This window comes from Erythrolamprus reginae, chromosome 1, assembly GCF_031021105.1.
Source record: "Erythrolamprus reginae isolate rEryReg1 chromosome 1, rEryReg1.hap1, whole genome shotgun sequence".
In the NCBI taxonomy this organism is placed as follows: Eukaryota; Metazoa; Chordata; class Lepidosauria; order Squamata; family Dipsadidae; genus Erythrolamprus; species Erythrolamprus reginae.
Window position 1 is genome coordinate 57,528,549 of NC_091950.1, and position 26,840 is coordinate 57,555,388.

The window sequence follows — 26,840 nt, forward strand, 5'->3', positions numbered from 1 at the left end:
TGAAGTCTCATAGCCTGCCTGTTGGGAAGAACAGGTTTTTCTCTGTGTTTATTTTTCAAACTATAAAGTGCTTTTGCTTTTACCAGCGTGTCTGGCTGCTTTTTCCAGTTGGTGTTGAAGTCTGGGGGCACCCAGACAGAACACATACTATACCAGATTTGACACCAGTTAAATACTCCCCCCCAAACGAAAATAAATTTAAGAGCCAAGCATATGCTATAAAAGTATAATTGTTGCTTGTATCTTCTCTGTTAATATAACTAAATAAGTCATTATATCCTTGAAACATTGTGAAATGCAATCTAATCAGAAACAAGAAATTCGACAAGCCTAATGTACAATGTTTGATAGTAGCATTATAAAAAGACTTTTCCAAGAAATGTTTAAACACTCTGCATTTTTAAATTTGCAATCTTAAATAAAAAATGGTTAAAATGATATGAATACCTTTGAAACACTGAATTCTATGTCATGGATTTCAAGAACTACAAGATGACAAAACTACATTTGTTTATTCAGTGAATTCTCATTCTAACATTAGCAAAGGATTTCTCACAGACTTCCAAGCAAATATAAAAAAAACTTGCTGGATTTGTGATTATTCCCCCCCTATATTGAAAGCTGTTCTTCTGCTAATGGAAGTAACTATCTGTTAACATAGGCACCTTCTAAAATATGTCATTTTAGCAAGTACCGGTATATATTTTGGAAACAGTAATAGCTGTATTTTAAAGTCATCGTACTAGCTTTTTACTACTTTAGAGACCATTCATTATGCAGCTGTAAGAATTTTTCTCCCTTAGTTAAATCTGTTGGCTTTTTTTCTCCTTTCTTTATATTGTTCTAAATAGACAAATTATTAAGAAAAATCAGTTAAGGAGTAGAGCTTTAGAGGTTGGTGAGAGAGGAGCTACTATGAAGAAACAGATTGAATCTCAATGAATATTCACTTTGTTTTTATCAAAACAAAAATGTACAATTTGCTACAAAAATCAAAGGGTGGACATAAATGATTTAATTGCAAATCAGGGACATTTTTAACATATAATTCTTTTATATTTCTTAAACATAACCTTAATAGATTACATTCACGCTAACTTAATTACCTTTACTTCCCACCAAAAATAATGGAAATGTTAATCATGCCAAATCCCATTGCTTTCAACAGAGGCTAAATGCAAATTTGTCAAGATCGGGTCTCAAAAATGATCTATTTGTAAGTTGAAAAGCTACAACGTGAAAAGTTGTATTATTATGAAAAATATAACCAGCAAAATATACAGGATATTTATATAAAGTAAATTTTCTCGGACTGGTTCATCAAATAGAAAGGTTTAGTAATGGCTACTAATTAATTCTTATGCATTCTGTAAAAGAATCGAATAAAAATAAAATAAGCCTATACAGTATATATATGTATATTTACAATTCTCCTTAGACAATAGCATACTGTTCATATAAAAGGTCTCTAATTTTATAGAAATCTTCACAGAGACAACCTTCCAATCCAATACGTCCAGTTTCAGTCTGTAACAAAAAATATATTGTTATTTACTTTTTTGGAAAGATTTCCTACGATTGGTACATTAAATGTACACACGCATAAGTTCCCTATATACTTACCCTGCGAACAGCAACCATGTTATTACACACTAGAACTCCTCCCACAAACTCAGCTTGAACGCCTTCTCGCAACAGAACTTGCTTAAAATCAGACAATCTTGGCTCATTCATGAAGACCGACTGATGACCAGGAACCTTTTGTCAAGATGATACAAGCCAAAATAAAATTTCAATATATTTCAAATACCTGAAGCATCCCATTGGTAAAGTTATTCTGTTTTTGTATCACAAAATTCATATACTTTTGTACAAGGCCATATGTTTCATAGGAAAAAAATGGCCTATATGTTGTACATCATGGTAGAATTTATTAAAAGGCTAAATTCTGGTCAGGGCTATATAGCATAAGGATTTTCAACATCTTTAACAAACACGCTCTTCAAAGTAGCATGGTAATTGATAAAGTCATTATTTATTTATATAATTTATTTGCTCCCCTTCTTGTATTGAAATAATGCATTTAATTTGATTCAGAGATCTGACACATTTGAGGCTCCGTGATTTTTTGTTTTAAAGCTCAGCTTTCATTTAGAAAAAAAACCCGTGATATAGAAAAATGCTACTTTTTAATATTTAATATTATGAACATGAAAGACAGTAGCTCTTCCTTTTTTATTACACAAGGAACTGCTTTTATTTTAACGGCAACAGATCTACAATTTTAAAAAAATCCAACTAAAAACCTGGGTTCCTGTTGTTCTAGATTCTGGTAGAACCTTGATTACATTGAAAATAACGCTTACTGAATGCAGAATTTCATAAACAAAAGAACTCGATTTTTATTCTCCTCTCCTCCGTATTAAAAATGCAATACAGACAGTCACATTCCTCTCTCTTTATCTTTAGCAATTAGAACACACAAACTTTCCTTCAATGCCTCCTCCCTTATCTTAAGATTTATGTCTATACAGTGTAGTTCAAAAGCACCAGGAATAGCTGCGAAATAATAAAGAATAAGCTAACTCTCTCCAGAGCCAAAACGACACACCTCCATGATGGATGACAACATTGAAAAACTCCGCTCTTCTTCCCCGCTGGCACCCTGACGTGACGAATACATCACTCCAGTAATTAACCTGTTCCTCCTCTTAATATCTTCTTCCTAACACTTGCTCCCTGCGCCTTTGAACTCTTCTGAAGTGAGGATTTAACCAGCGATTGTCTGTCTCTTCTTCACTGGAGTCTGGATTCATAGCAACATCCTGTGGCTGGCCTCCCACTTGTTCTGATACCTGTAACCCAGGGCCTGCCACTACAATAGAACCCCGACTTACGAGACTAATTGGTTCCGGAAGGAGGCTCGTAAGTCAGAACGCTCGTATGACGAAACATTGTTTCCCATAGGAAACAATGTAAAGTCAATTAATCCGTGCAACAACAAAAAAACCCGCTGCCGCCGAACGCGGAAGTTAGCGTTCAGAGACAGCTGCGAAGCGGCGCGCGTGTTTTAAAATGTGGCAGCCGGCCTGGGGGGCTCGGGGGCTTCCCCCCGAGCCCCCCAGGCCGGCTGTGACGTTTTAAAACACGCGCGCCGCTTTGCAGCTGTCTTCTGAAGCCGGAACGCTAACTTCCGCGTTCGGCTTCAGAAGACAGCTGCAAAGCGGCGCGCGTGTTTTAAAACGTGGCAGCCGGCCTGGGGGGCTTCCCCCCGAGCCCCCCAGGCCGGCTGCCACGTTTTAAAACACGCGCGCCGCTTCGCAGCTGTCTTCTGAAGCCGAACGCGGAAGTTAGCGTTCCGGCTTCAGGAGACAGCTGCAAAGCGGCGCGCGTGTTTTAAAACGTCACAGCCGGCCTGGGGGGCTCGGGGGGAAGCCCCCTAGCCCCCCAGGCCAGCTGCCACGTTTTAAAACACGCGTGCCGCTTTGCAGCTGTCTTCTGAAGCCGAACGCAAAAGTTAGCGTTCCGGCTTCAGAAGACAGCTGCAAAGCGACGCGCGTGTTTTAAAACGTCACAGCCGGCCTGGGGGGCTCGGGGGGAAGCCCCCGAGCTCCCCAGGCCGGCTGCCACGTTTTAAAACACGCGCGCCGCTTTGCAGCTGTCTCCTGAAGCCGAACGCGGAAGTTAGCGTTCCGGCTTCAGGAGACAGCTGCGAAGCGGCGCGCATGTTTTAAAAGGTTGCAGCCGGCCTGGGGGGCTTGCCAGCACCCCCCCCAGCCCCCCAGGCCAGCTGCAACCTTTTAAAACACGCGGGATACGAGCGCCAAGGAGCTGTCTCCTGAAGCCGAACGTGGAAGTTAGCTTTCGGCTTCAGGAGACAGCTCCTTGGCGCTCGTATCCCGAATGTGAGCTCGGGAGGCGAACAAAAATGTCGCTCCCCTCCCAGCTCTTATCTCGAGTAGCTCGTAAGTAGAGCTGCTCGTATGTCGAGGTTCCACTGTAATTCATAAACACTATCTGTATCAGAGTCATCAACCTCTTCAGTATCCTCCAAATGACCAGGAGTATGTACAACACCTGTCATGAAATGTATTTCAATAATTTCTTTATATACAAGACCACGTTTCCAAAGCAATAAAAGTTCACTTTTAAATCTTACCTCATTGGGTGGTAAGGGCTCCAAAGTAGGAATAATTTCACTCTCCTCACAGATTTCTTTGTCATCATCATCGAAGAGACTTTTAATGGCCTTTTGCTGTGCCACAGCACTGGAATCTGAAGAGGGTGCATCTACTGGCATTTCAGTGTCCTCACCATCATCTCTCAGTTCCCCTTCTTCCAAAATTACCCCCGTGTCTACTTTTGATATTCGCATATCCAGAACTCCATCTATCCATGCAAGTTCTGCATCTTTAGCTTTACAAAACTGAAGGGAACTGACTAGGGAATCTTTTAACCTAACCTAAAACAGAATTTAAAAAAAAAACTGAAATAAACAAACAAGAAAGAATTTACATACTCAGTAGCACTGCTTGCAAGACAGTGTGAAAGTATGAAACCACACTATCAAGACATTGTTTTTATTTTTGGCACTATATATACTATTCTAAGGTGCATCTTGCAAGTGTTAGTCCTTTTATAAATACCATATTTTTCACAGTATAAAGCACACCTTCTCCCTCCCTAAAAGAGGGTGAAATCTCGGGTGTGTCTTATACACCAAATGCCCTGCCTAATTATCCCCATCTTTTGACTTCTGCCTCCCAGCAATTTGCCTCCTTGAAGCAAATAGCGCAGAGCCTGATTAGCACAAGCAATTGATTATTGGCCTCCCAACCATCAGCTGTTTCAGACTGCAGGCAGGTGGCAATAGGCTATTGCAATCCCTGCAGCCTGAACCTATTAGTTGCTTGTGCTAAAACTGAAAGTGAAACTAAAACTGTAAGGAGGCAAATTGCTGGGAGGTGGAGGCAGATTTTTATTTTCTTGTGCTAATCAGGCTGTGCCGAAACTGGCTTTGTTGTTTGCTGCAAGGAGGTAAGTTATTAATTATAAATGCCTATAGAATGTTAAAATTATTAGACTTATTTTTTAAAGACTGCTTTATTATTGTTCTAGACAACAAAATGAAGCTTTTTAAAATAAATGCTTGATACTATAAATTTAATAAATAAATCTGAAGACGTCTCGTGCTATTGTATTTTATTTTAAATAGCAGAGAATAACTATACTTCCAGAAAGCCATATCAACTTTAACAGCATCTTTACAAATATAGTCTGAAATGTAAGTGTCCTGTTGCAGTATGAATATAAGGCAGCTGTGTTAGACCCTGACTAGTTAATTTTGGAATAGATCTATTTAAATAATTGGGAGGAGTTAATGTGACTACATTTAAGAAAACGTTTCTGGCATTAATATACAGTGATCTCTCGATTAGCGCGGGGGTTACGTTCCAAGACCTCCCGCGCTAACCGATTTCCGCGTTATACTGGATGCGGAAGTAAAACCACCATCTGCGCATGTGCGCCATTTTTTTCATGGCCGCACATGCGCAGATGGTGGAGTTTGCGTGTGGGCGGCGGGGAAGACCAAGGGAAGATTCCTTCAGCCGCCCAACAGCTGATCTGCTCCGCAGCGCGGAAGCAGCGAGGAGCCGAAGATGGGGTAAAGGCAAAGGGGAAACCCCATCTTCGGCTCCTCGCTGCTGCCGCGCTGCGGAGCGGATCAGGTGTTGGGCGGCTGAAGGAACCTTCCCTTGGTCTTCCCGCCAGATCACTTGCCGCTTGCCGCTTGCCAGTCCACGCCCCCCTGGATGAGCGGCCCCGCATGGCCCCAGCGCCGGACTCCGTTGCCGAACGCCGAAACCGGAAGGGGCGAGGTGGGGGAGAACGGGAGGCTCAGCATTCCGTCAGTCGCAGCGCTGGCTGTCAACTTTTCTTTTTAGCACTGGGGAGGCAAGTCAGCTCCTGCCCAGTTTTAAAAATAAAAGTTGACAGCCAGCGCTGCGGCTGACGGAATGCTGAGCCTCCCGTTCTCCCCCACCTCGCCCCTTCCGGTTTCGGCGGTTTCGCAGCGCTGGCTGTCAACTTTTCTTTTTAGCACTGGGGAGGCAAGTCAGCTCCTGCCCAGTTTTAAAAAGAAAAGTTGACAGCCAGCGATTGTTCCGCTGCCGCCAGCATGGCCTGGCTGGCAGCGGAAGATGTAACCTTCGCAACCTCGGAGAGCTTCCTGGGCATGAAAGCTCACGAAAACCAGGAAGCTCTCTGAGGTTGCGAAGGAGCCCACGATCACTCGGCTGCAAGCGGGAGGAAGGCGAATCCCACGGGGCTGGGCTCGGTTATCCCCCCGGCTCCCCTCCTACCAGCCCCGCTGCGGAAGGCTCCATTCTGTTCCCTGAATGGAGACCGCCGGCCGCTCAATCGGGTGGCAGGAAAGCGAATGTCACGGGGCTGGGCTCGGCTCCCCCAGCCCCGCCGCGGAACGCTCCATTCTGTTCCCTGCCGGCCCGATTGAGCGGCCGGCGGTCTCCATTCAGGGAACAGAATGGAGCCTTCCGCGGCGGGGCTGGGGGAGCCGAGCCCAGCCCCGTGACATTCGTTTTCCTGCCGCCGGCAGCCGAGTGATCCTGGGCTCCTTCGCAACCTCGGAGAGCTTCCTGGGCATGAAAGCTCACGAAAACCAGGAAGCTCTCTGAGGTTGCGAAGGAGCCCACGATCACTCGGCTGCGGGTGGCAGGAAAGCGAATGTCACGGGGCTGGGCTCGGCTCCCCCAGCCCCGCCGCGGAAGGCTCCATTCTGTTCCCTGCCGGCCCGATTGAGCGGCCGGCGGTCTCCATTCAGTCTAAGAATAAAAAAAAAATTATTTTTTAATATTTTATTTTTTTAAATAATATTTTTTGAAAAACCGCGTTGCAGCGTTTCGCGCTAATCGAGAACGCGCAAGTCGAGGGACCACTGTACTGCCATAATGTATATTTCTCTAACTCTTTGCTATTTCTATGGGCCAGGCACACATGCACAGAAATACACAGCAAACAATGTATATCATCTGTACTGTTTGCTGGGAGGCAGAGGCAGAATTTTTTCCTCTTGTTTTCCTCCACCAAAATGAAGGCGCATCTTATACTCGGAAAAAATACTGTACTTGGAAATGGCTGAATTGTGCTAAGTATATCTTGTCATACAAACATGCAAACCTTACTTGATATATGTGAGTCTCACTGGTTGCATCTACGGTTTCATGCAGTTTAGGCATGTAAACTTTAATGTCTTTCCCCCCAAAAGCTCTACAAGATTCAGTGAGATCTTGACTGGCGTCAGGAGGTCCGTGAACAATAATCAATTGCCGTGGCTTCATCTGATTAATAATTTTTTTAATGGAGTCTCCATCAGAGCGGCCTTCATAATCTATGTATGTAACTCGAGCTCTAAAAATAAGATAAAGGAGAAAAAATAGAGATGAAGAAAAACAAAATCTAATCTTTACAGGATGAACTGAATATAAACATGTCACGACATAGCTATCATTCAAGCATACTAAACTGTAATCTTACATTTTGTAATTATAATGTCATGATTTTCAAATATTTTAATAAGAATGCAACCTTTAACTATTAAGCCAGATGATGTTATTTAAGAACTTTGCAAAATACTGAACGTTTACATTTAATAACAAAAGGCAGCTGTTCCATTTTTAAAAATGTGCATATTCAGAATTGTAAACCATGCTTTTTTGCAAAGTGAAAACTTGTACTGTTAACTAATTAGAAAGTTGAAGGTTGCAATCAAGATGAAGTGATGGAAGTGATCTACATACAGTGATCCCCCGCTCGTTGCGAGGGTTCCGTTCCAGGAGCCCCCGCAACGAGCGGGTTTTCGCGAAGTAGCGATGCGGAAGTAAAAACACCGTCTGCGCATGTGCAGACGGTGTTTTTACTCCCACAGCGCTAGCGAGGAGCCGAAGATTGGGGGCGGGGCGGCTGTTTGCCGCCGGCATGGAGGGCTTCCTAGCAGCCCCCCAAACCCGGGTTGGGGGTCCGGGGGGCGCTGGCTCTCGGCGCTTTTGAGCTGAGTCCGGAAGCGAATTCGCTTCCGGACTCAGCTCAAAAGCGCCGATAGCAAGCGGCAAGGAACGGCTTGTCTCGGCGCTTTCGAGCTGTCAGCTCGAAAGCGCCGAGACAAGCCGTTCCTTGCCGCTTGGTATCGGCGGTTTTGAGCTGAATCCGGAAGCGAATTCGCTTCCGGATTCAGCTCAAAACCGGCGATACCAAGCGGCAAGGAACGGCTTGTCTCGGCGCTTTCGAGCTGTCAGCTCGAAAGCGCCGAGACAAGCCGTTCCTTGCCGCTTGCTATCGGCGCTTTTGAGCTGAGTCCGGAAGCGAATTCGCTCCCGGACTCAGCTCAAAAGCGGCGAGAATGAACGGCGTGGGCGGGCGAAGGGCGGGCGGCAGCGAGGAGTTTGCGTGGGCGGTGGGGAAACTCCTCGCTGACGCCAGCAAGAGGGGGAAGACCCAGGGAAGCCGCTGCCATCTACGCATGCGTGCCCGGCACGCATGCGTAGATGGTATTTTTGACTTCCGGGTTGAAAAATAGCGAAGTACCCTGTTCGCAATGGTTGGGGACGCAATAAACGGGGGATCACTGTATTTTAAAAAATATACTTAGGCCTGTGAAAATTAGTCATCAAGAAATAAAAGGTCAACTATTTTTATAGATCAACACTATCTTAGAAACAGTGTGGAAGCAGAAAATAGGTTTTTACAATGTAAGAAACTGAACTCTTCTGTATTCAATATTTTTATCAATTATTTAGTTATGAAGATCAGCAATCTAAGTATTGTGTATACTCATTAACTCTCACAGCGAAGAGCTTCAAACTAGCAATGGAGGCTCAAGGTAGATATATCATAAAAAGGAATGTGACTCCTGATAACTGCATAGATCCATCCATTAAGTTTCCTTGGCAACAGAACAGAAGAGGTTTATCACTGCCACCTTCTGGAATTTTTGTTTCTTTTTAATCTAATCTATAGCTGTAAAATTCCCTGATACTTGTACTCATTATGTGATAGGATACTATTAGTTAGTATCAAATCAAAGACATATTATTCCCTTGTACATTTTAATACATACTGCAGGAGAAAATTGTCAGCCAAACAAAACAGTAATTCTGTAGAAAAATTATTTTTAGTTTTTTGTCTCCCAGCAGATGCCAACAGATTTCAAGTGTCTCATTACTATAATTTCATGCTTCTTTGAAAGTTTTGCAATATACTTTTATTAAACATTATCTGTACATCATTCTCCTTGGTTATATAAGTTATAGTCATAAAAATATTGCTTTGGTGTGTTCTTTTTATAAACTAGCATACTTTTTATATCATTGGCAAATTTATTCATCTGTATTTGGGGCCAGGGATATTTTTAACATATTGTAAACTCTTCTTCTCTACATTACCTGGAGCTATGGATCACCAAAAGCAAACACAGACAGGGGAGACAGAGAGGACTAAGGATTATGGGGAATAATCCCTCCACCCTGCTCCCTTCAATCTTTCTGACTAATTTACGTTCACTTGCTAATAAGGTGGATGAAATACTCTTTTCAAACAGATGCAATTCTGATTTTTACAATTCAGCAGCCCTATATTTCATTGAAACCTGGTTAAATGAGGAAATGGCAACAGCATGAATAAACCAGTATATATATATTTACAACAGCTGGTCTCAGGATATAATTATAATATACAAATTTCGTGATAAAACTGTAAACAATTTTATTCTCCACAAGAGTTTTCCTCATTTCTCCTAATTGCTGTTTATGTTCCTCCACAAACTTGTATAAACAAAGCACTACGAACTCTAGCTGACCAGATTATGGAAGCTGAAGCCAAATACCCAGCTTTACTGGCCATTATTTTGGGAGACTTAAACAAAGCAAACTTAAGGAAAGAGTTCCATAATATTTTCAGCATGTCAATTGTCCGGAATTATGGTATTGAATGCTGAATTAAAGTCAGCAGTAACTGAATGATTACAGACCAGTTTCTCTAACATCTGTAGTTTTGAAAACCTTTGAAAGGCAAGTGATGTCCTACCTGAAAACCATCATGGATCCACTGTTAGACTCCCTGCAATTTGTATAATGAGCAAATAGATCAACAGATTATGCTGTTAATATGATTCTGCACTACATCCTACCTACAAGTATCTTGAATCTCCTATGCAAGGATCTTCTTTGTAGACTTTAGTTAAGCATTCAATACTATTATTCCAGACAGGGAATGTCTAATTTAATTAAAGTAAATCAGATAGCGGTACATGAACATACTTGTAAATGGATGACAAGCTTCTAACAAAGAAGCAGCAGCAGCTGAAGCTAAGCAGAATCACATCAGATACCTGTACAATTAGCACAGGGTCCACGCCAAGGCTGTGTACTCTCACCACTTCTCTTCTCTCTATATACCAATGACTGCATCTCAAACAATCCATCTGTTAAACTACTGAAGTTTGTAGATGATACAACAGTGATTGGTTTCATTCGAGACAATGCTGAATCCGCAGAAATGGTGGCAGATTTTAGGAGAAATCCTTCCATTCTACTTCCTCTTACAATACCAGACAACATAGTATCAACAGTTGAGACCTTCAAATTTCTAGGTTCTATCATATCTCAAGACTAAACAATGTCGTCTGGCAGGTCCCGGGGAAGAGCCTGCTCTGTGGCGGCCCCGGCCCTCTAGAACCAACTCCCCCTAGCCTAGAGATTGGGATTGCCCCCACCCTCCTCACCTTTCGTAAGTTATTAAAAACTCATCTCTGCCGCCAGGCATGGGGAAACTAACACACACACCAATTGTCAAGGTTGGTGTATGGTTTGATTGAGTTGTGTGATTATTTTATTTTATTATAAGGGTTTTAAATTGTATTTTTAAAATTGGATTTGTACACTGTTTATGTAGTTGTGAGCCGCCCCGAGTCCTTGGAGAGGGGCGGCATACAAATCTAATAAATAATAATAATAATAATAATAATAATAATAATAATAATAATAATAATTGAAATGGACACCAACTCAGGAAGCTCAAACTGCCCAAGAGGTTGCTGATATAGTTCTACAGAGGAATTATTGAGTCTGTCATCTGCACCTCTATATCTTTCTGATGTGGTTCTGCAACTCAAGACAGACACAGACTTCAGAGGATAATCATGACTGCAGAAAAAACAATTGCTACCAACCTGCTTTTTATTGAGGACCTATATACTGCACGAAGGCTGTGGAAATATTTACAGACCCCTCACATGCTGAACATAAAGTGAACTCCTACCCTCAATATGACGCTATAGAGCATTGCACACCAAAATAAGAACAGTTTTTTTCTGAATGCCATCACTCTGCTATACAAATAATTCCCTCAATACTGTCAAACTATTCATTAAGTCCGCATTACTATTAATCTTCTCATCGTTCCTATCATCCATATCCTCCTACTTATGACTGTAACTTTGTTAAGTTTGTATTGTTATGATTTGTAGTTTCCTAGTATGATTTGATTGCTTATTTGTAACCTATGACTATCATTAAGTACTGTGCCTTATGATTCTTGATGAATGCATCTTATCTTTTTATGTACACTGACAGCATATGCACCAAAGACAAATTCCTTGTGTCCAATCACACATGGCCAATCACACATGGCCAACGGAGAGGGGCAGCATACAAATCAAATCAAATCAATCAATCAATCAATCAATAAAAAGATTGGATTAAATGAATTGAATTCTATTTTATTCTACAGATTAACGACACGTATACATTGATCAAATAAATTGCAGTGAGTGTTAATTAGATAATAGGGGAGAATTTCATTCATTTCATTTATAAGTTTAATTGCAAGTAAATTAATGCTGAGTACAGTAAATTTAAAATATCACACGAACAAGCCTAGTGGATAAAAGTAACTATCAAAATGAGAGTTGTAAAAGGTGATCAGTATTGCTGGCATTAAAAACAGGTTTTCGGACTTTTGTAACCCTGTTTCCCCCTTCAGCTAAGATAAAGATACAGTGGACCATATTAGATTTTTAAAAGTGTAGATGAGAATGGGGCATTTTCCAATATCCTCTCCCAAGAAGCTAGCTTGTAATGTTTTGTGTCCTGCTTTGTATTCTATACAGTCAACTAGAATTTTATTTATATAGTATCATACAGTCCATCTCGCAGTATTTAGTTAGAAGAAAAAAACTACTATATTTTTTGGATTATAATACGCTCTGGGCTATAAAACACATCTAGTGTTTGGGGGAGGAAACAAGAAAAAAAATCTATCTCTGCCTCCCAGCATCCACTTTTTGCCAGAGCTTATCTGCTGCTGCTACCACAGCTGGTTTGTTGCTGCTGTCCATTCTAGCTGATTGAGGCCACACCAACTCTCCCTGTATAAGACGCACAGACTTTTCCGTCCACTATTTTTTGGGGGGAGGGGGAGTGTATCATATACAGTGATCTCTCGATTAGCGCGGGGGTTACGTTCCAAGACCTCCCGCGCTAATCGATTTCCGCGTTATAGTGGTGCGGAAGTAAAAAACACCATCTACGCATGCGCGCCATTTTTTTTCATGGCCGCACATGCGCAGATGGTGGAGTTTGCGTGTGGGCGGCGGGGAAGACCAAGGGAAGGTTCCTTCAGCCGCCCAACAGCTGATCTGCTCCGCAGCGCGGAAGCAGCGAGGAGCCGAAGATGGGGTAAAGGCAAAGGGGAAACCCCATCTTCGGCTCCTCGCTGCTGCCGCGCTGCGGAGCGGATCAGGTGTTGGGCGGCTGAAGGAACCTTCCCTTGGTCTTCCCGCCGCCCAGGCAAAGGGGAAACCCCAAGATCGCTTGCCGCTTGCCGTATTGCAGCTTGGAGCCTTGCTTCGCCTCCTTCGCTGCAATACGGCAAGCGGCAAGCGATCTTGGGGTTTCCCCTTTGCCTGGGCGGCGCTGGGGCCATGCGGAGCCGCTCATCTAGGGGGGCGTGGACCGGCAAGGTGCCCTCCGCTCTCTCTCTTTCTCTCCCTGTTACCGGTGTGGTATAAGAGAGAGAAAGAGAGAGAAAGGAGGGCGACTTGCCAGTCCACGCCCCCCTGGATGAACAGCCTCGCATGGCCCCAGCGCCGGGCTCCGCTGTTGCCTCCGCCCCCATTCGGCTCTGCAGCTGAGAGGCCTTCCCGGCAGAGCCCTCCCCAACAGCTCCCGCCGCCAGCGCAAAAAAGAAAAGAAAAAAAAATCCCCAAAAGAGGCAGGCACAAAGCGGGGGCACAAGGGGAGCTGCCCGGCAGAGGATGCTTTTTTTCTTCTCGTGGGCAAGTGGAGGGGGGGAGAGAGAAGGGAGGAAGAGAGTGTGAGAGAGGAAGAAAGAGAGAGAGAAATGATAGAAAAAAGGGGAGAAAAAAAGAGAAATGAGAAAATGATTGAAGCATAGTGACAGGAAAGAAAGAGAAAGAGACAGAGAAGTGACTCTTGGTGATGACGTATGACGTCATCGGGTGGGAAAAACCGTGGTATAGCAAAAAAAACCGTGGAGTATTTTTTAATTAATATTTTGTGAAAAACCGTGTTGTAGCGTTTCGCACTAATCGAGACCGTGCTAATCGAGGGATCACTGTATTTCGAAAAATATAGTATCTGCTGAACAACTTTTTTCTTCACAAATTGTGATCACACAATGTCTCACTTAACAACTGCATTGCTCAACAAGGCATTTTCCGGTCCCTATTATGATCAAAACCTGAGGATAACTTAAATATAGGTTATAGAAAAATGAAAAGTGAATGTAGAAGTGAACATTTTCAAGTTTCAAGTTCAAGTTTTATTGGATTTATATGCCGCCCCTCTCCGAAAACTTTCACAATATTAAAAACTCAGAATCATTTCAATATACAGTGGTCCCTCGATCATCGCGAGGGTTCCGTTCCAGGACCCCTCGCGATGATCGATTTTTCGCGAAGTAGCGGTGCGGAAGTAAAAACACCATCTGCGCATGCGCAGATGGTGTTTTTACTTCCACCGCAGCAGCGAGGAGCCGAAGATTGGGGTTTCCCCGCCGCCTCGCTGCTGCCGCTTATCCGCGCGCGCGCCGCCGGGGCTTCCCCCACCCACCCGGTTAGTGTTGTTGCTTCCCAGCTGGGAAGCGGGCCTCGCGCGCGCGCCGCAGGGGCTTCCCCCACCCACCCGGTTAGTGTTGTTGCTTCCCAGCTGGGAAGCGGGTCTCGCGCGCGCGCCGCCGGGGCTTCCCCCACCCACCCGGTTGGTGTTGTTGCTTCCCAGCTGGGAAGCGGGTCTCGCGCGCGCGCCGCCGGGGCTTCCCCCACCCACCCGGTTGGTGTTGTTGCTTCCCAGCTGGGAAGCGGGCCTCGCGCGCGCGCCGCAGGGGCTTCCCCCACCCACCCGGTTGGTGTTGTTGCTTCCCAGCTGGGAAGCGGGCCTCGCGCGCGCGCCGCAGGGGCTTCCCCCACCCACCCGGTTGGTGTTGTTGCTTCCCAGCTGGGAAGCGGGTCTCGCGCGCGCGCCGCCGGGGCTTCCCCCACCCACCCGGTTGGTGTTGTTGCTTCCCAGCTGGGAAGCGGGCCTCGCGCGCGCGCCCACGCCTTTGCTCGCGCCACTTACCGGGGCAAGAGGGGGAAGACCCAGGGGAAGCCGCTCAGCCCGGTGGGGAAACTCCACCATCTACGAATGCGTGGCCATAGAAAAAAAAGGCCACGCATGCGCAGATGGTGTTGTTTACTTCCGGGTTGAAAACTCGCGATATAGCGTTTAGCGAACATCGAGATCGCGAAACTCGAGGGATCACTGTAGTCATAAGAGATTTCAGGCAGGCTCAAATAGAACGAAAGAGACTGTAACAAATACACATCACACATTATGCTAATTCCACCTTCACCAAATCTATATTCACTCACTTTATTTCCATTGATTCCATTGCTGAAATGCATTTAGTAGGAACATCTGATAAATCTTGATCCATAGGTTCTTCTCCATTTGTAAGACCAGATTCTAATTTGTTCTTTTCTTCTTCTGTTGCCTGAAGTTCAGGAACGAGGAAGTCTTCAGGTCTAAATACAGGAATATTATTAATTTTATATTCAGGCTGATTGTCAAGAAAACATGTAGCACTTTTGGAAATAAAAATATTACATATACTATTCATTTGCTACATGTAACATAGTAATATTTACTAGCATATATTCTACTAGCATAGAAAAGGTATTGATCCAAATATGGGCAACCCAACCCATCCAGATTTCTACTTGCAAAATGGCATTTATAGTGGAGTGGTGGTGGAAATAAATCAAAATAAGTTACAAGAAGTCAACAGCAGAGACAGTAACAATAAGTACTAAGAATAAAATAGATAACTCTTTAGAAGTTTATATATATTTATATAGAACAGAGGGGGGAAAAGAAAGATCTCCCAAAAATAATGAAAGGGCCATGGATGGGTATTCAAATGATGCAGCAGCAGGAGACAAGGGGTAAGGCGGAGGGAATACTGTCTGGGCAAAAATGTTAGAAAGAAACTTAAGATTCCAAAAGATAGATAGATAGATAGATAGATAGATAGATAGATAGATAGATAGATAGATAGATAGATAGATAGATAGGATTTGTATGCCGCCCCTCTCCGTAGACTTTGATAATATAAGTTATCAAAAAGTCAATAAATGATGAACTTTATAAATAACTGGTTTTATTGGTGTTTCTATAAAATTGAGATATTGGAATTGTGGTAGAACATTAATATGTAGTGAAAGTATTAAAATATTAGCGATTCAGCAGGGGCAACACGTTGTATGAAGAAATATTAATGATGTTTAAATATATTTATGGAGAAAGTGATAAAGAATCATAAAGAGAATGGTATTGTTTAAAGACAAAGATGTGAATATAGAAAACCCCCAACAAATGGGGAGGGAGATAATGAGTACAAATTGGGCAAATAGTATTGCTCAAGTTGGAAGACAAAGATTATATACATTTAAATGTATTATTAGCATCGTGTAAAGAGTATATTGACCCAGTCAATAAGTGTCCACAAAATATGCATGGTTATTAAAGGAAAATTACAAATAATAAAAAAAACCACACACGATATAATAGGCATTCCCTCATATCCTGCTTACTTGATAATCTCTCCATATTCATCCCATTTAATTCTCTCTTCTGGAGCAGGAAACATAGGATAAGATTTTTTGGCTTGCTTGAAGAAGCTTCCTTTTCGATTCCCTTCGCCTTTCATCATGAGATCATGTTTGGTCTTATGAACAGATGGTTGATCGATATCCTCTTCAGTATCGCTCTCATCACTGGAATCTATATCTGCTCTAAAGCAGGAATGCAGAATAATTATACATATGAAGTAAATTAACAAAATATTTATATCTTGATTAATTCATTGGCACTTCAATTCTTAGGTAAAATAAACTTGCAACATATATTCTACATAGCTATTAATTTTGAAGTTAATGAGGCTAACAAACCGCAAATTACTATATTCCTGCTAAGGAAGTATTTACTTTTAAGTTGCAGATCATAAATCATATTTAAAGGTAAACTTTATTATAGTCAAAGAAAGGCAAAGCTGAAATCAGTTCCTGATGACTTTAATGGAAGTATCGGTCCAGTTTCCTTGGAAATGTTATAGAAATTATCTTCATGCAGAATGTTTTTTTCAGCTTCCCAAGCAAGTTCATAAATATGGAATTCCCAAGTGGTTCCCCTGTCAATTCTAACCAATCTGGTTTAGCTGTCTATACCCTCCAAGACTGTCCACGTACGGCTCCCTTCTGGGGCAGTCAATAAAGCCATTTCAAATATGTTTCCATATTTACAATGTAAATATGGGCCATTTACATTGTAATTCAAATTGCTTTACTAGTGTAATGGAACTGGAATACTGGGAATTTGTCCCACCTTAGGCAAAAGGCCAGCTGTATGAACTTGAGTCAACCATTTTATCTCAGATCTAGGAAGGCAATTGCAAAAAAACCCCCACCTTCTAAAAATCTTCCAAGAAAGTTGCAACAGGAGTTAACATTGACTTGATGTCAGAAAAACACAAGAAAATATTAAGTAATCCTGAAACAAGTATTCTAAACTGGATATGTTGGAGGATCCATTAAGAATGTGCATTAATGAACGAGGGTCTATATTAATGTATAGGGTCTTGAAGGCAGATATATACTCACTCTTTTGACTGCTCTAACTTTTTTGCTGCCTCTTTTTTAATTTTTTCTTTTTCCAGGTATTCCTCAAGTTCTTTTCCTTCAAGTTTTACACGTTTCCTGAGCTAAAGGAAAAGTATACATTTGTAATCTTATATTCACCTACCTTATATGTTCAGATTTTACAATGAATTCTTACATAATTACAGTAGTACATAATGGCACTATTTAATAGTACATATTGAATAAAAGTTCAATCTGCAATAAAGTATGCAATGACTTCTAAAATTATTTTGGTACTATTTTGTGCAAAACAGACCACTTAACATCAATAGAAAAATTTTCAAGAAATTCAGGCAATTTTATATGTATTTGTGACTACATTTCTGCATTTTAAAACTCAAGCTAATACATATATATTATATAGCTAGAGTTATTCTGGAATGTTTATGCCTCTTCACAGCTAACTGATCAGCAATTTTTGTATTTGGGTTTTTTTAAAAGTGTGAGCATAGTTTAAATAATTCACCAAAAATAAAAGTTTGCATTGCATATGCACTGGCCATATGTGCATATTTTTTAAATTAATTTTTCACTAACAAAATTCAAAATACTGTAATGCATGCATGGATTTAGGGGTGGCTATCTAACAGTTTTTTATTGCTCTGCTCTGCTTTGAGTCAAGGCAAACTATTGCACAAGATCATTGTGTTGTTATTCTTTCACTAGCTTAAAGATGCAATCTTTTTTATTAAAAAGTACTGCCTTTACCTACCTCTATGTCTATAACTTTTTCAGAAGGATTGTCTATTAAAAACCGTGCTAGTGTTCCAGGAGTTGTTCTGTATGTCAAAATAATAGAGTTTTTGGAATCCTGGCACCATTGTATAAAGAGATCTCTTGAAAATCCACAGTCCAGATCTGGCTGGCTAGCAAGAACAACTTTGGGACTAGGAACACGAGCCAAATCTGCAAGCCCATGACAAAGAGACAGATGACGAAACTGGAAAGGATTGTTTCTCTTATCTTCAAAGCACCTCATTAGCTTGTCACTCATCCATTCCACCTGTATATTGAGAGAGAAGTACAGATCAGTTGTCCTTTTTAATACTAAGTGACATCGACCAACATTTTAGAGAGTGATTTAGAAGAACAACTGGGTTGTTTTGCAAAGCATGCTTTGAATAGTGTATACTTTATAACATCTAATATCTTATTAGAGATTATGTTACTTGATACATAAGGCTAAAATATCTGCTTTACAACTGTGAGTAACTTTACAATAACCTGCAATAAGTATAAATAACCTGACAAAACTAACCTGAGATTTTGAGAACTCCACAACATTGTAGCTGACATTGTTTAAAAGTGCCAAGGAATAAACTCCTAAACCAGCATCTTTGGTCCTCCATATTTGATCAAGCAGTTGGGCAAGTTCCAAAACTCTCCCTGCAGTGTCCACAGCTATTAGGACATTTCCATCACCTCTCAATGTTTCCAAAATATTTGCTAAAGATAAAAATATGACAAAGTTACAATACTGAAACCCTTATTATATACAGAACTTTCTTATTAATAATCAGAGGAAAAACCAAATGGCATCAAGAGTAGCTCTGAATCTACATGTGATAAGTAGCAATTTGGTACCTTAATATAAACGACCCAACTACAAAATCTTTTAAAATAATAATCATGCAGACAGTATCTAACTAAAAATCACTAACCATACAACACATGTCAACTAAATGATAACTGGAGTTACATTTAGTACTTTACTTTAAGCTAAATTTATAAAAAAAACAACACCTAACTTTTTATGGCTCTGGAGAAAGTATATTAAGTACATTTGTTTTATAGATTTCTGAAGCTTTTAAGACAGAAGGTTATATGATTCTATATTTAATATTAAGTTTGTCAAAGAATTGTCCTTAGCATAGTTAAAATTTTATTTTTAAAGCCAAGAAAATGGCTTTTCATAGCTAAAGTAATATTCATGTGGGGAAAGGCACCTTTTAAAGTAACATAATTGAAAAAAACAAAAATATATTCTCTCTGAGTATCCATCAAAATATAATATTTCCTTTGAAATTAAATTATTAAATTAATACATTTAATTTAATTTAACCATATATTAAAATTAATTTATGAAATAAAATCAGCCATGTTTCACTTAAAATATGCATACACAATCCCCTTTTACATTAAAACTGGAATTATTTCAATTTTCTAGGTCATTATTTCTAGGTCATCTTATCCAAAAGTCATCCTTTACATTCATGAGCATTACATAAAGGGGAGGATGAAACCCTGTCAAGAACAAAAACATTGCATCCTGAATCCCACACTAAATTGTTATTTCATTTGTGTCACAAAATACATACTTAGTAGTTGCTCATCTCTTTGTTTCCGTCTTGGCTGTACATAAGTAGCATTGAATGAATCAGTGATGAGCAAAGAAGGTCTACTTAACATTTCCAAGGAACATCCATTTAAATGACTGAAAAAGAAGTTCTATCATGTTCAGTGTATAATTACACAAATATCACAATTAAAACTTAATGAAAATAAGAGATTCTCTAATTTTAAGAAAAATCAGTTTTTATTAGAACACACAATTGAAATCATTAATTTAAATATATTTATAACTTTAAATACATTTATATACAAATGTACATAGTGCTATAAAAGTTACAGATATAAAAAAGTCAAATTTCTCTGCTAAAATTTAAAAATAATTAGTGGAAAGAAATGAAAAAAAAACAGGTAAGGTGGATTGATGCAAGGAAATAGTTACTCAAAGGCTATGTTTCTTGCATCAATCCACCTTACCTGTTTTTTTTTTCATTTCTTTCCACTAATTATTTTTAAATTTCAGCAGAGAAATTTGACTTTTTTATATCTGTAACTTTTATAGCACTATGTACATTTGTATATAAATGTATTTAAAGTTATAAATATATTTAAATTAATGATTTCAATTGTGTGTTCTAACAAATAAATACCACGAGTTTTTACTTAAAGCACAGCATATGGTAGATGTATTATTTACCATATGCTGTGCTTCAAGTAAAAACTCTTCATATTATATGTGCTGCAAATATCTGAGCTCATGGATAACAATGTAATTGTTATGTAAACAATAGTGTAAAAAACAAAGCAAAGAAGGAAAAGTCTGTAGAAGAACCAATACAAATTGTATTTTTGTTATTATTTTGTAAGCCGTGCTGAGTCTTTTAGGATTGGGTGGCATAGAAGTTGAATAAATAAATAAATAAATTTATTTTGGGCGGAAATGTTTTAAAGTTCATACTTAAAAAAGGAACAAGTGTTATAAACAAATTTCAAAACATATCATAATTAATAATTTAAATTTAACATTTTTTTTAAAAAAATAAGGGTTTTTAAAATGTATTTCAAATATTGGATTTGTTACATGTTGTTTCATTATTGTTGTTAGCCGCCCCGAGTCTACAGAGAGGGGCGGCATACAAATCTAATAAATAAATAAAATAAATAAATTTTCTTCCATGTCAGATTTCAAATTAGTTTCGCTTTTGTAACATTTGCAAAATCTCAAAATAAAAGTGTAATGACATCCTTAAGAAATTAATATAAAACAATGCATTATCTTATTAAAAAAACCTGATCTACCACTGTTGACATTAGACAGTTCCGTAGGTAAAATATGGAATCTACTATAATTAAAGCAGAGACAACACTTCTATAGTTAGAACATGGGTGACACCGTAACACATTTCTAAATTTACTGTCTTTAAAAAAATTAAAATTAAACATTAGGAAACTTATTTTCCCTCTCCCAATTAAATAACATATTTTAAAATGAGAGTTACGGAAACCATCTTTAATTACTTAGTAAAGCTGTGCAGCAGTTCTGTTTCAGAAGGAAAAACTACATATAACTTGATAAACCATGTTTCTTTTCATGGAATCATACTGCAACTAAAGGTTCACCGCAAAATGCTAGAAAAAGACTTCAAGTGATTTATAAATTTGTTGGCAGGTCCTGCAGGAGAATCCTCATGTGAAGCATCTTTTCTCCTTCAGGTCAGAATTTATTTTGAAACTGACAACTAAATAATGGCATTGCAGAATGTAGGAGATCTTTGATTGAGGAACATTATGCATTTTAAACATCATCTCATAATTTTTAAAACAGGAATTACTCCAGATTCCCTTACCCTCAAATTTAATTCCTGCATGTGCAAACCCTGGCACATATACAGGATTCTTAAGATTATGAAGTATGGAAGAATAAGGTTCCTCCATAGTACTCATTTCAACTCACTGATTTTTTCCACTTGAAACTAAGGTAAACCATGTGTGCAAATTGCAAAAATATTAGAGTGTAACCTAACATGGGAAGTCCTCCTCAAGCAATGCCAACTATTTTTACTTTACCGCCAAGACAATTTTATTTGCATGTTCACCAAATCACCCCAAGTACAATCTTGATTTCAAAAGACTACTTTCACCAACAAAACCATCCAGGACCAAGTGTCTTTAGACATCAGAAATGTTAAGAAGCTGTAGTAGGAAAGTAGAAACATCTGTGTACATACATCTCCCTCTTGTGGTTGAAATCAACTGCATAAACGATTTCCTCTTCTCCATCTTTAACTATTTTCCATATTGTACCTCCTATCATGTGACCTGCTGGTAATGGAGTGATGGACAATCCATGTCCTTTACCTAAAGAAAAAACACAATTTTATACACAGCCTAATTACCTAATAGATAACGCAACATCCCCCACCAGATAACTTGGCTTCATTTCTTCCTACTAATACACTGTATTATTTTTTCTATTTTTTTGCTAGTGCAATTAATAATAGAAGCTGTTTCTAAAGAAATGGAAAGGAAAACCTTTCATGCAAGTATTATGAAAATAATGAACAGGCTCATGGAACAATCTGTCTCCCAACGTTGATAAGAAAAAGAATAACATTCTGCAATAAAATGTTGCCATTTGGGGTACTTATGATCAGGTTTCTAGCAATTCTTCATTCCGTATTTCCTTATGTTCTCTTGCCCATCACTGATCCACCCCATGGTGTTCACTGCGCAATGATTCTAAGACCTCAAAGAACTTTGTATCAAGAGTTAGTTATAGCTACTCCCTCTCCCATCTTGTTATTATTTGATCTTTCATGCATTCATGCAGCATTATGCTTTTGGACACCATCTCTTATGGCCTTTTCCCTTGATATTTATAACTACCTACCTACCTATCTTTCAGGATTTGGGCATTTTTAGAATAAAGTACTGATTTGGATTATGTAGCCACAAACCAATATCACAAGGTCTGGGATCAGAGACACGGAAATGATTTTTTAAAAAATAGAATGTTATGTACTTCAGTTAGCTTGACATCATGCAATTGTATAACCATTTGCTAAGTTTAAAACAGGAAATTTTCAATTTTAGAAAAAAGAAACAGAAATCCCAGAACATGACATTGAGTTTAAGAGTGTTCTTTTTCACCTTTCAAATTGACAATCTGAGAAAATTTTAGTTGTTGTATTTTATCAAAAGCTGCATCAACATCATCAAGAGTGAACAAGGTGAAGTCTTCAGTATTATGGCGTGACTAGTCAAAAGGAAAGGAAAGAAAAATATTCTTAGTTAAAGTTAGTCACATTGAGGAAAATTTAAAAATCATACCTCTAAAAAAACCTGAGACATGTGCTTTACCTGATAGAGGTCATACATGAACATCTGACCCATTTTGTATACAGGAATAGTTGCATAAATAGCACAGTTCAACCCCATCTTTCCTACTGCATATGGGAGAGCACCTAAGTGCAGAGGATCAGGATGTGAAAGAAGTACTGCATCAACCTGGTGAACATGTCTATAAAACAAGAACACAGGGATAAAACACTCCATTCCACTATTTTAAAAAACAGGTCAATGACGGTATAGTGTACATCATTTGAGAATGGGTATTTTTAATCTAAAATAAACTTTGGGTGTAGTGTTCTATTTTTAAAGAGAATTTTTCAATGAAAAATGTTCTCAGAAAATGCTCCCTTCAATAGAAAGATGATGTTATCTTGGTAGTCACCAATGCCCTGCTCTCCCAATATGCTTTAGAGAATAATATATTCAAACAAAAGAGATTATCAGCAAAATTGCACTACCTGTCTATAACAAGATATTCCAACTGGACTAAAAGCATTCTTGAATTGAAGAAATTGGCCATTGATAATGTATGAGCAGAATAATCCTTGTTTACCACAAGGATTCTGTCCACATACAGAAACGCTTATATTGAGATTAGTTGTGAATAACTGCTCAGCCACACAGTTACACTAACTTGAATTAAAGTTTACTTTGAGTAATAGCATGTTCCTATAAATAATCCAAAATCATACACATAATAGTCCGAATAACAATCCAAATATTATCAAGTACATAGTCTTTCTTACCAGTTGTCTTTGGTAAGGTATCAAGCCTAAACACATTTTAGCTATAATATACAACTACAATACAGAGACATTGCAGAGCATACATACAGCCATTAACAAAGAGAAACAATGAGGGACTCCAGAGAGATAAGCTATGAACTCTAGCTCCCTCTTGTGGCAGTCTGCAACACCTCAGCTAAACATACATAGCTCTATTACATTAACACACATTGTTGCTTTATATATTGCCAACCCAACCGTAATGGACAGAGTCCTAACAGCCATCATAGAAAAATACTTAGAAATCAAGCTTTTGCTTCCATGTTTCACTTAAAAGAACTACTGCAAAAAAGTCTAGTAGTTCTAGTGATGAAAATGAATTTGAAGAACAATGTTCAAACACTATATTTTAATAAATTTTGCTGATTAATCATCGAAGACTATAAATTATGCAAAGAAATGCAAAGTGTACATGCATTACATTATTATAGGGTAAATTCAAGAAACCAAGCTAATGAAAATCTTTCTCTGTAGATCTATTCTTATCAAATACAATTCTGGCTGCAAAATTTCCACATTGGGAACTCTCATCAAATGGCATTGTTTCTGTATTTGAGAAGTACAATAAACTGTTCCATTATCAACACTTCCCTTGCATTTATAAAAAATAAATGTAATTCCAACTTAAAAAGTAGCAGATTATTCTTTGCAATTTGATTCTGCAATTGTTTGTCCCGTCTTCATGAACATTTTAAATGTTATCAAATAAAGCAATTCAAAGAATCAATATAAAGTAGAACTGTTCTACCTATGCTTAGCAAGTCTATTTTCATATATAGTAAGAAAAAAATCTTGGTACAAATACCAGAACTTTAATAATGTAAACAAAATTGCTTAATATATTATAAAAATATGCTATAAAAATATTGCAATAGATTTTTCAAGGGTTCAGCATTTTAACTGAATCAGATTCTACTTACTTCCTCAGGGAATCAATGATGTCCATAGAAAAATTCTCATCCCAGCCACAATCCAACAAAAAGCGAAACTCATCTACCTGAAGTAAGTAGCAGAGAGCAGATTCTTCCTGAACCCCTGAGAGGGTTGTTAGCTTGATAATTGATGTCATTTTTTTCTTGCCCAAATGTTCTCACCAAAAATAGTTACTATAAGGAATAAATTTTGTTTTAAAATCCTTTTTGTTACAGTTTTCATATACAGTTATGAAAATTTAGAGATAATATTCTATTATTTCAGCATGTTTCATAGATATGGTCCATACAAGCAAACTGAAAATTTTCCCAAATCAATGAATCAATCTATCAAGACTTCAATGATTGGTTTGAGTTTAGAGAAAAAAATCAAATATTTTCTTTCTTAGAATAATTGTATCACTTTCCTCAATATGACAGTCTTACCTCATCTCAGAAAAAAAGAATCTAGCATATACTACAGATATTACAATAACCGGGTTGTAACTATAAAATATGATTCAACATATGAACAAGGCAGAGATTCATGAGGGTCTGCACTGCTCTATTTTGATATAGCCTGAGAATTACAAATTTTCAGTGTTTCTACATAACCCTATCTCAGGGGTGTCAAACTTGTGTCTGTAACGTGACATATTGTGACTTTTCCCCCTTATGAGTCCCATTGGCACATTGGTTAGAGTGCAGTACTGCAAGCTGCTTCTGCTGACTGTTGGCTATACTCTAGTTCACCAGTTCAGATCTCACCAGGTTCAAGATTGATTCAGCCTTATATCCTTCCGAGGTGGGTAAGGTGGGGACCCAGATTGTTGGGGGCAATATGCTGACTCTGTAAACCGCTTAGAGAGGGCTGTAAAGCAATGTGAAGCAGTATATAAGTCTAAGTGCTATTGTTAAACAGGGTGTAGGCATGGCCAGAGTGTGATGCATCTAGGCTGCAAGTTTGACAGCCCTGCTCTATCTATTATTATGTGTTCTTTTACCCATATTTTATTAAAATATATTTTTACTTAGTTCTGACACTTATGGTAACTATTTACATTTTTATTTATTAATGGTTAACTGCTAATCTTATTAGATTTACCTCATCATTTTAAAAAGTACAGTAGTAATTCAAGGCAGCAAATATACATAATACTCCTTCTCCTATTCCCCCCCCCCCCCAACAACCATCCTGCAAAGTGGGTTGGGTTGAGTGTTTGTGACTGGCCCAAAACCATCCATTATATTTTTGTACCAGAAGATAAAGTTCATCTAAAGCACATAGCTGATACTTTGGGGCTATCTTTAATTTTACAAAATTAAGTTGGCTTTCATCCATCACCGTGGCATTAGAGAAGTCAGCTAAAGATCCACAAAATAACCAACCAAAAGTTAAAAATGAAATTATATTGAAGCCATTCCATCACAAGGTGTAAAAAGAAAAAGAAATTAACAAACTCGTTCACTGAAAGCCGGGTGGCTCGAACAAAATTACATGAAACGGTACACAAAACAGGAACTACTCCATTTACTCAGGACAGGTACTTGTTTGATAGATGCAGCCTTAGACACTCTTGTTCGTCTTTGGAGCGGAGGCCTAAATTTAAATTTTTAGATTTCTAAACCCTGATAGGCAGGATTCACGGATCTTGCCTAACCAGCCCGAAATTCTCGATGTCTTCGGTTTCAGGGAAGTCTTCCTTTCACAAGATCGAGTCCAGCTGTCGTACCCGTCTCCTTAATTCTTCTTCGGAAGGAAAGCGGGGAGTCGTGAGCCGTGTTCAGTGGGAGCTGAGCCGCACTAGGGAAAGCCACGCATCCCTTAAGCGGCTGCCCTCCGACACACTTACTTCGTTCTTACCTGTTTAGCACCTTTGGTTACCTCCGGGCACTCACATTTATTCGGGAAAGGGAAAGGAGAAAAGAAAAACCCGCACGTGCCCACTCAGCCACCCCCAGCCCTGCCTCCCAGCGCTGCCGCCGTCGCCGCCGCCATTTTGGGCTAAGAAACCGGCAAACTCCTTGGAAGAGGAGGAGCCGCCGGGAGGAAAGAGAAATCTGGACTGTACTACCTACGCAGTTAAGATGGGGGAAGCGCCGTCAATGGTATCGTGATAATGCATATATAATTCAACTGGATTGGATTTCTAAACATGCTTTAAGGAAACGAAAAAAAAGATATTGACTCCCAAGGGGATGCGTGAAGTAAAATAGTAAAATCCTCTCTTCCTT

General features: G+C 39.4%; 1 protein-coding gene across 2 annotated transcripts; it reads right to left on the bottom strand.

Moving 5' to 3' along the window:
• Window positions 1-939: 939 nt before the first annotated feature.
• Window positions 940-26,631, bottom strand: CPSF2 (cleavage and polyadenylation specific factor 2). Of its 2 annotated transcripts, none has more exons than XM_070753105.1 (15): window positions 26,470-26,631; window positions 24,615-24,800; window positions 22,919-23,078; window positions 22,709-22,814; window positions 21,787-21,916; window positions 19,588-19,703; window positions 18,528-18,715; window positions 17,982-18,272; window positions 17,231-17,331; window positions 16,166-16,366; window positions 14,945-15,097; window positions 7,203-7,428; window positions 4,160-4,462; window positions 1,624-1,758; window positions 940-1,527 (listed from the first exon to the last, which is right to left on the bottom strand). In XM_070753105.1, the coding sequence occupies exons 2-15, from the start codon at window positions 24,761-24,763 to the stop codon at window positions 1,435-1,437; spliced, it is 2,352 nt and encodes a 783-aa protein (XP_070609206.1). In that variant the 5' UTR covers window positions 24,764-24,800; window positions 26,470-26,631; the 3' UTR covers window positions 940-1,434. The 2 variants fall into 2 exon arrangements, with proteins under 2 accessions (XP_070609206.1, XP_070609217.1); XM_070753116.1 differs by having other exon boundaries at window positions 24,692-24,800; window positions 26,470-26,612.
• Between the last annotated feature and the right edge of the window lie 209 nt (window positions 26,632-26,840).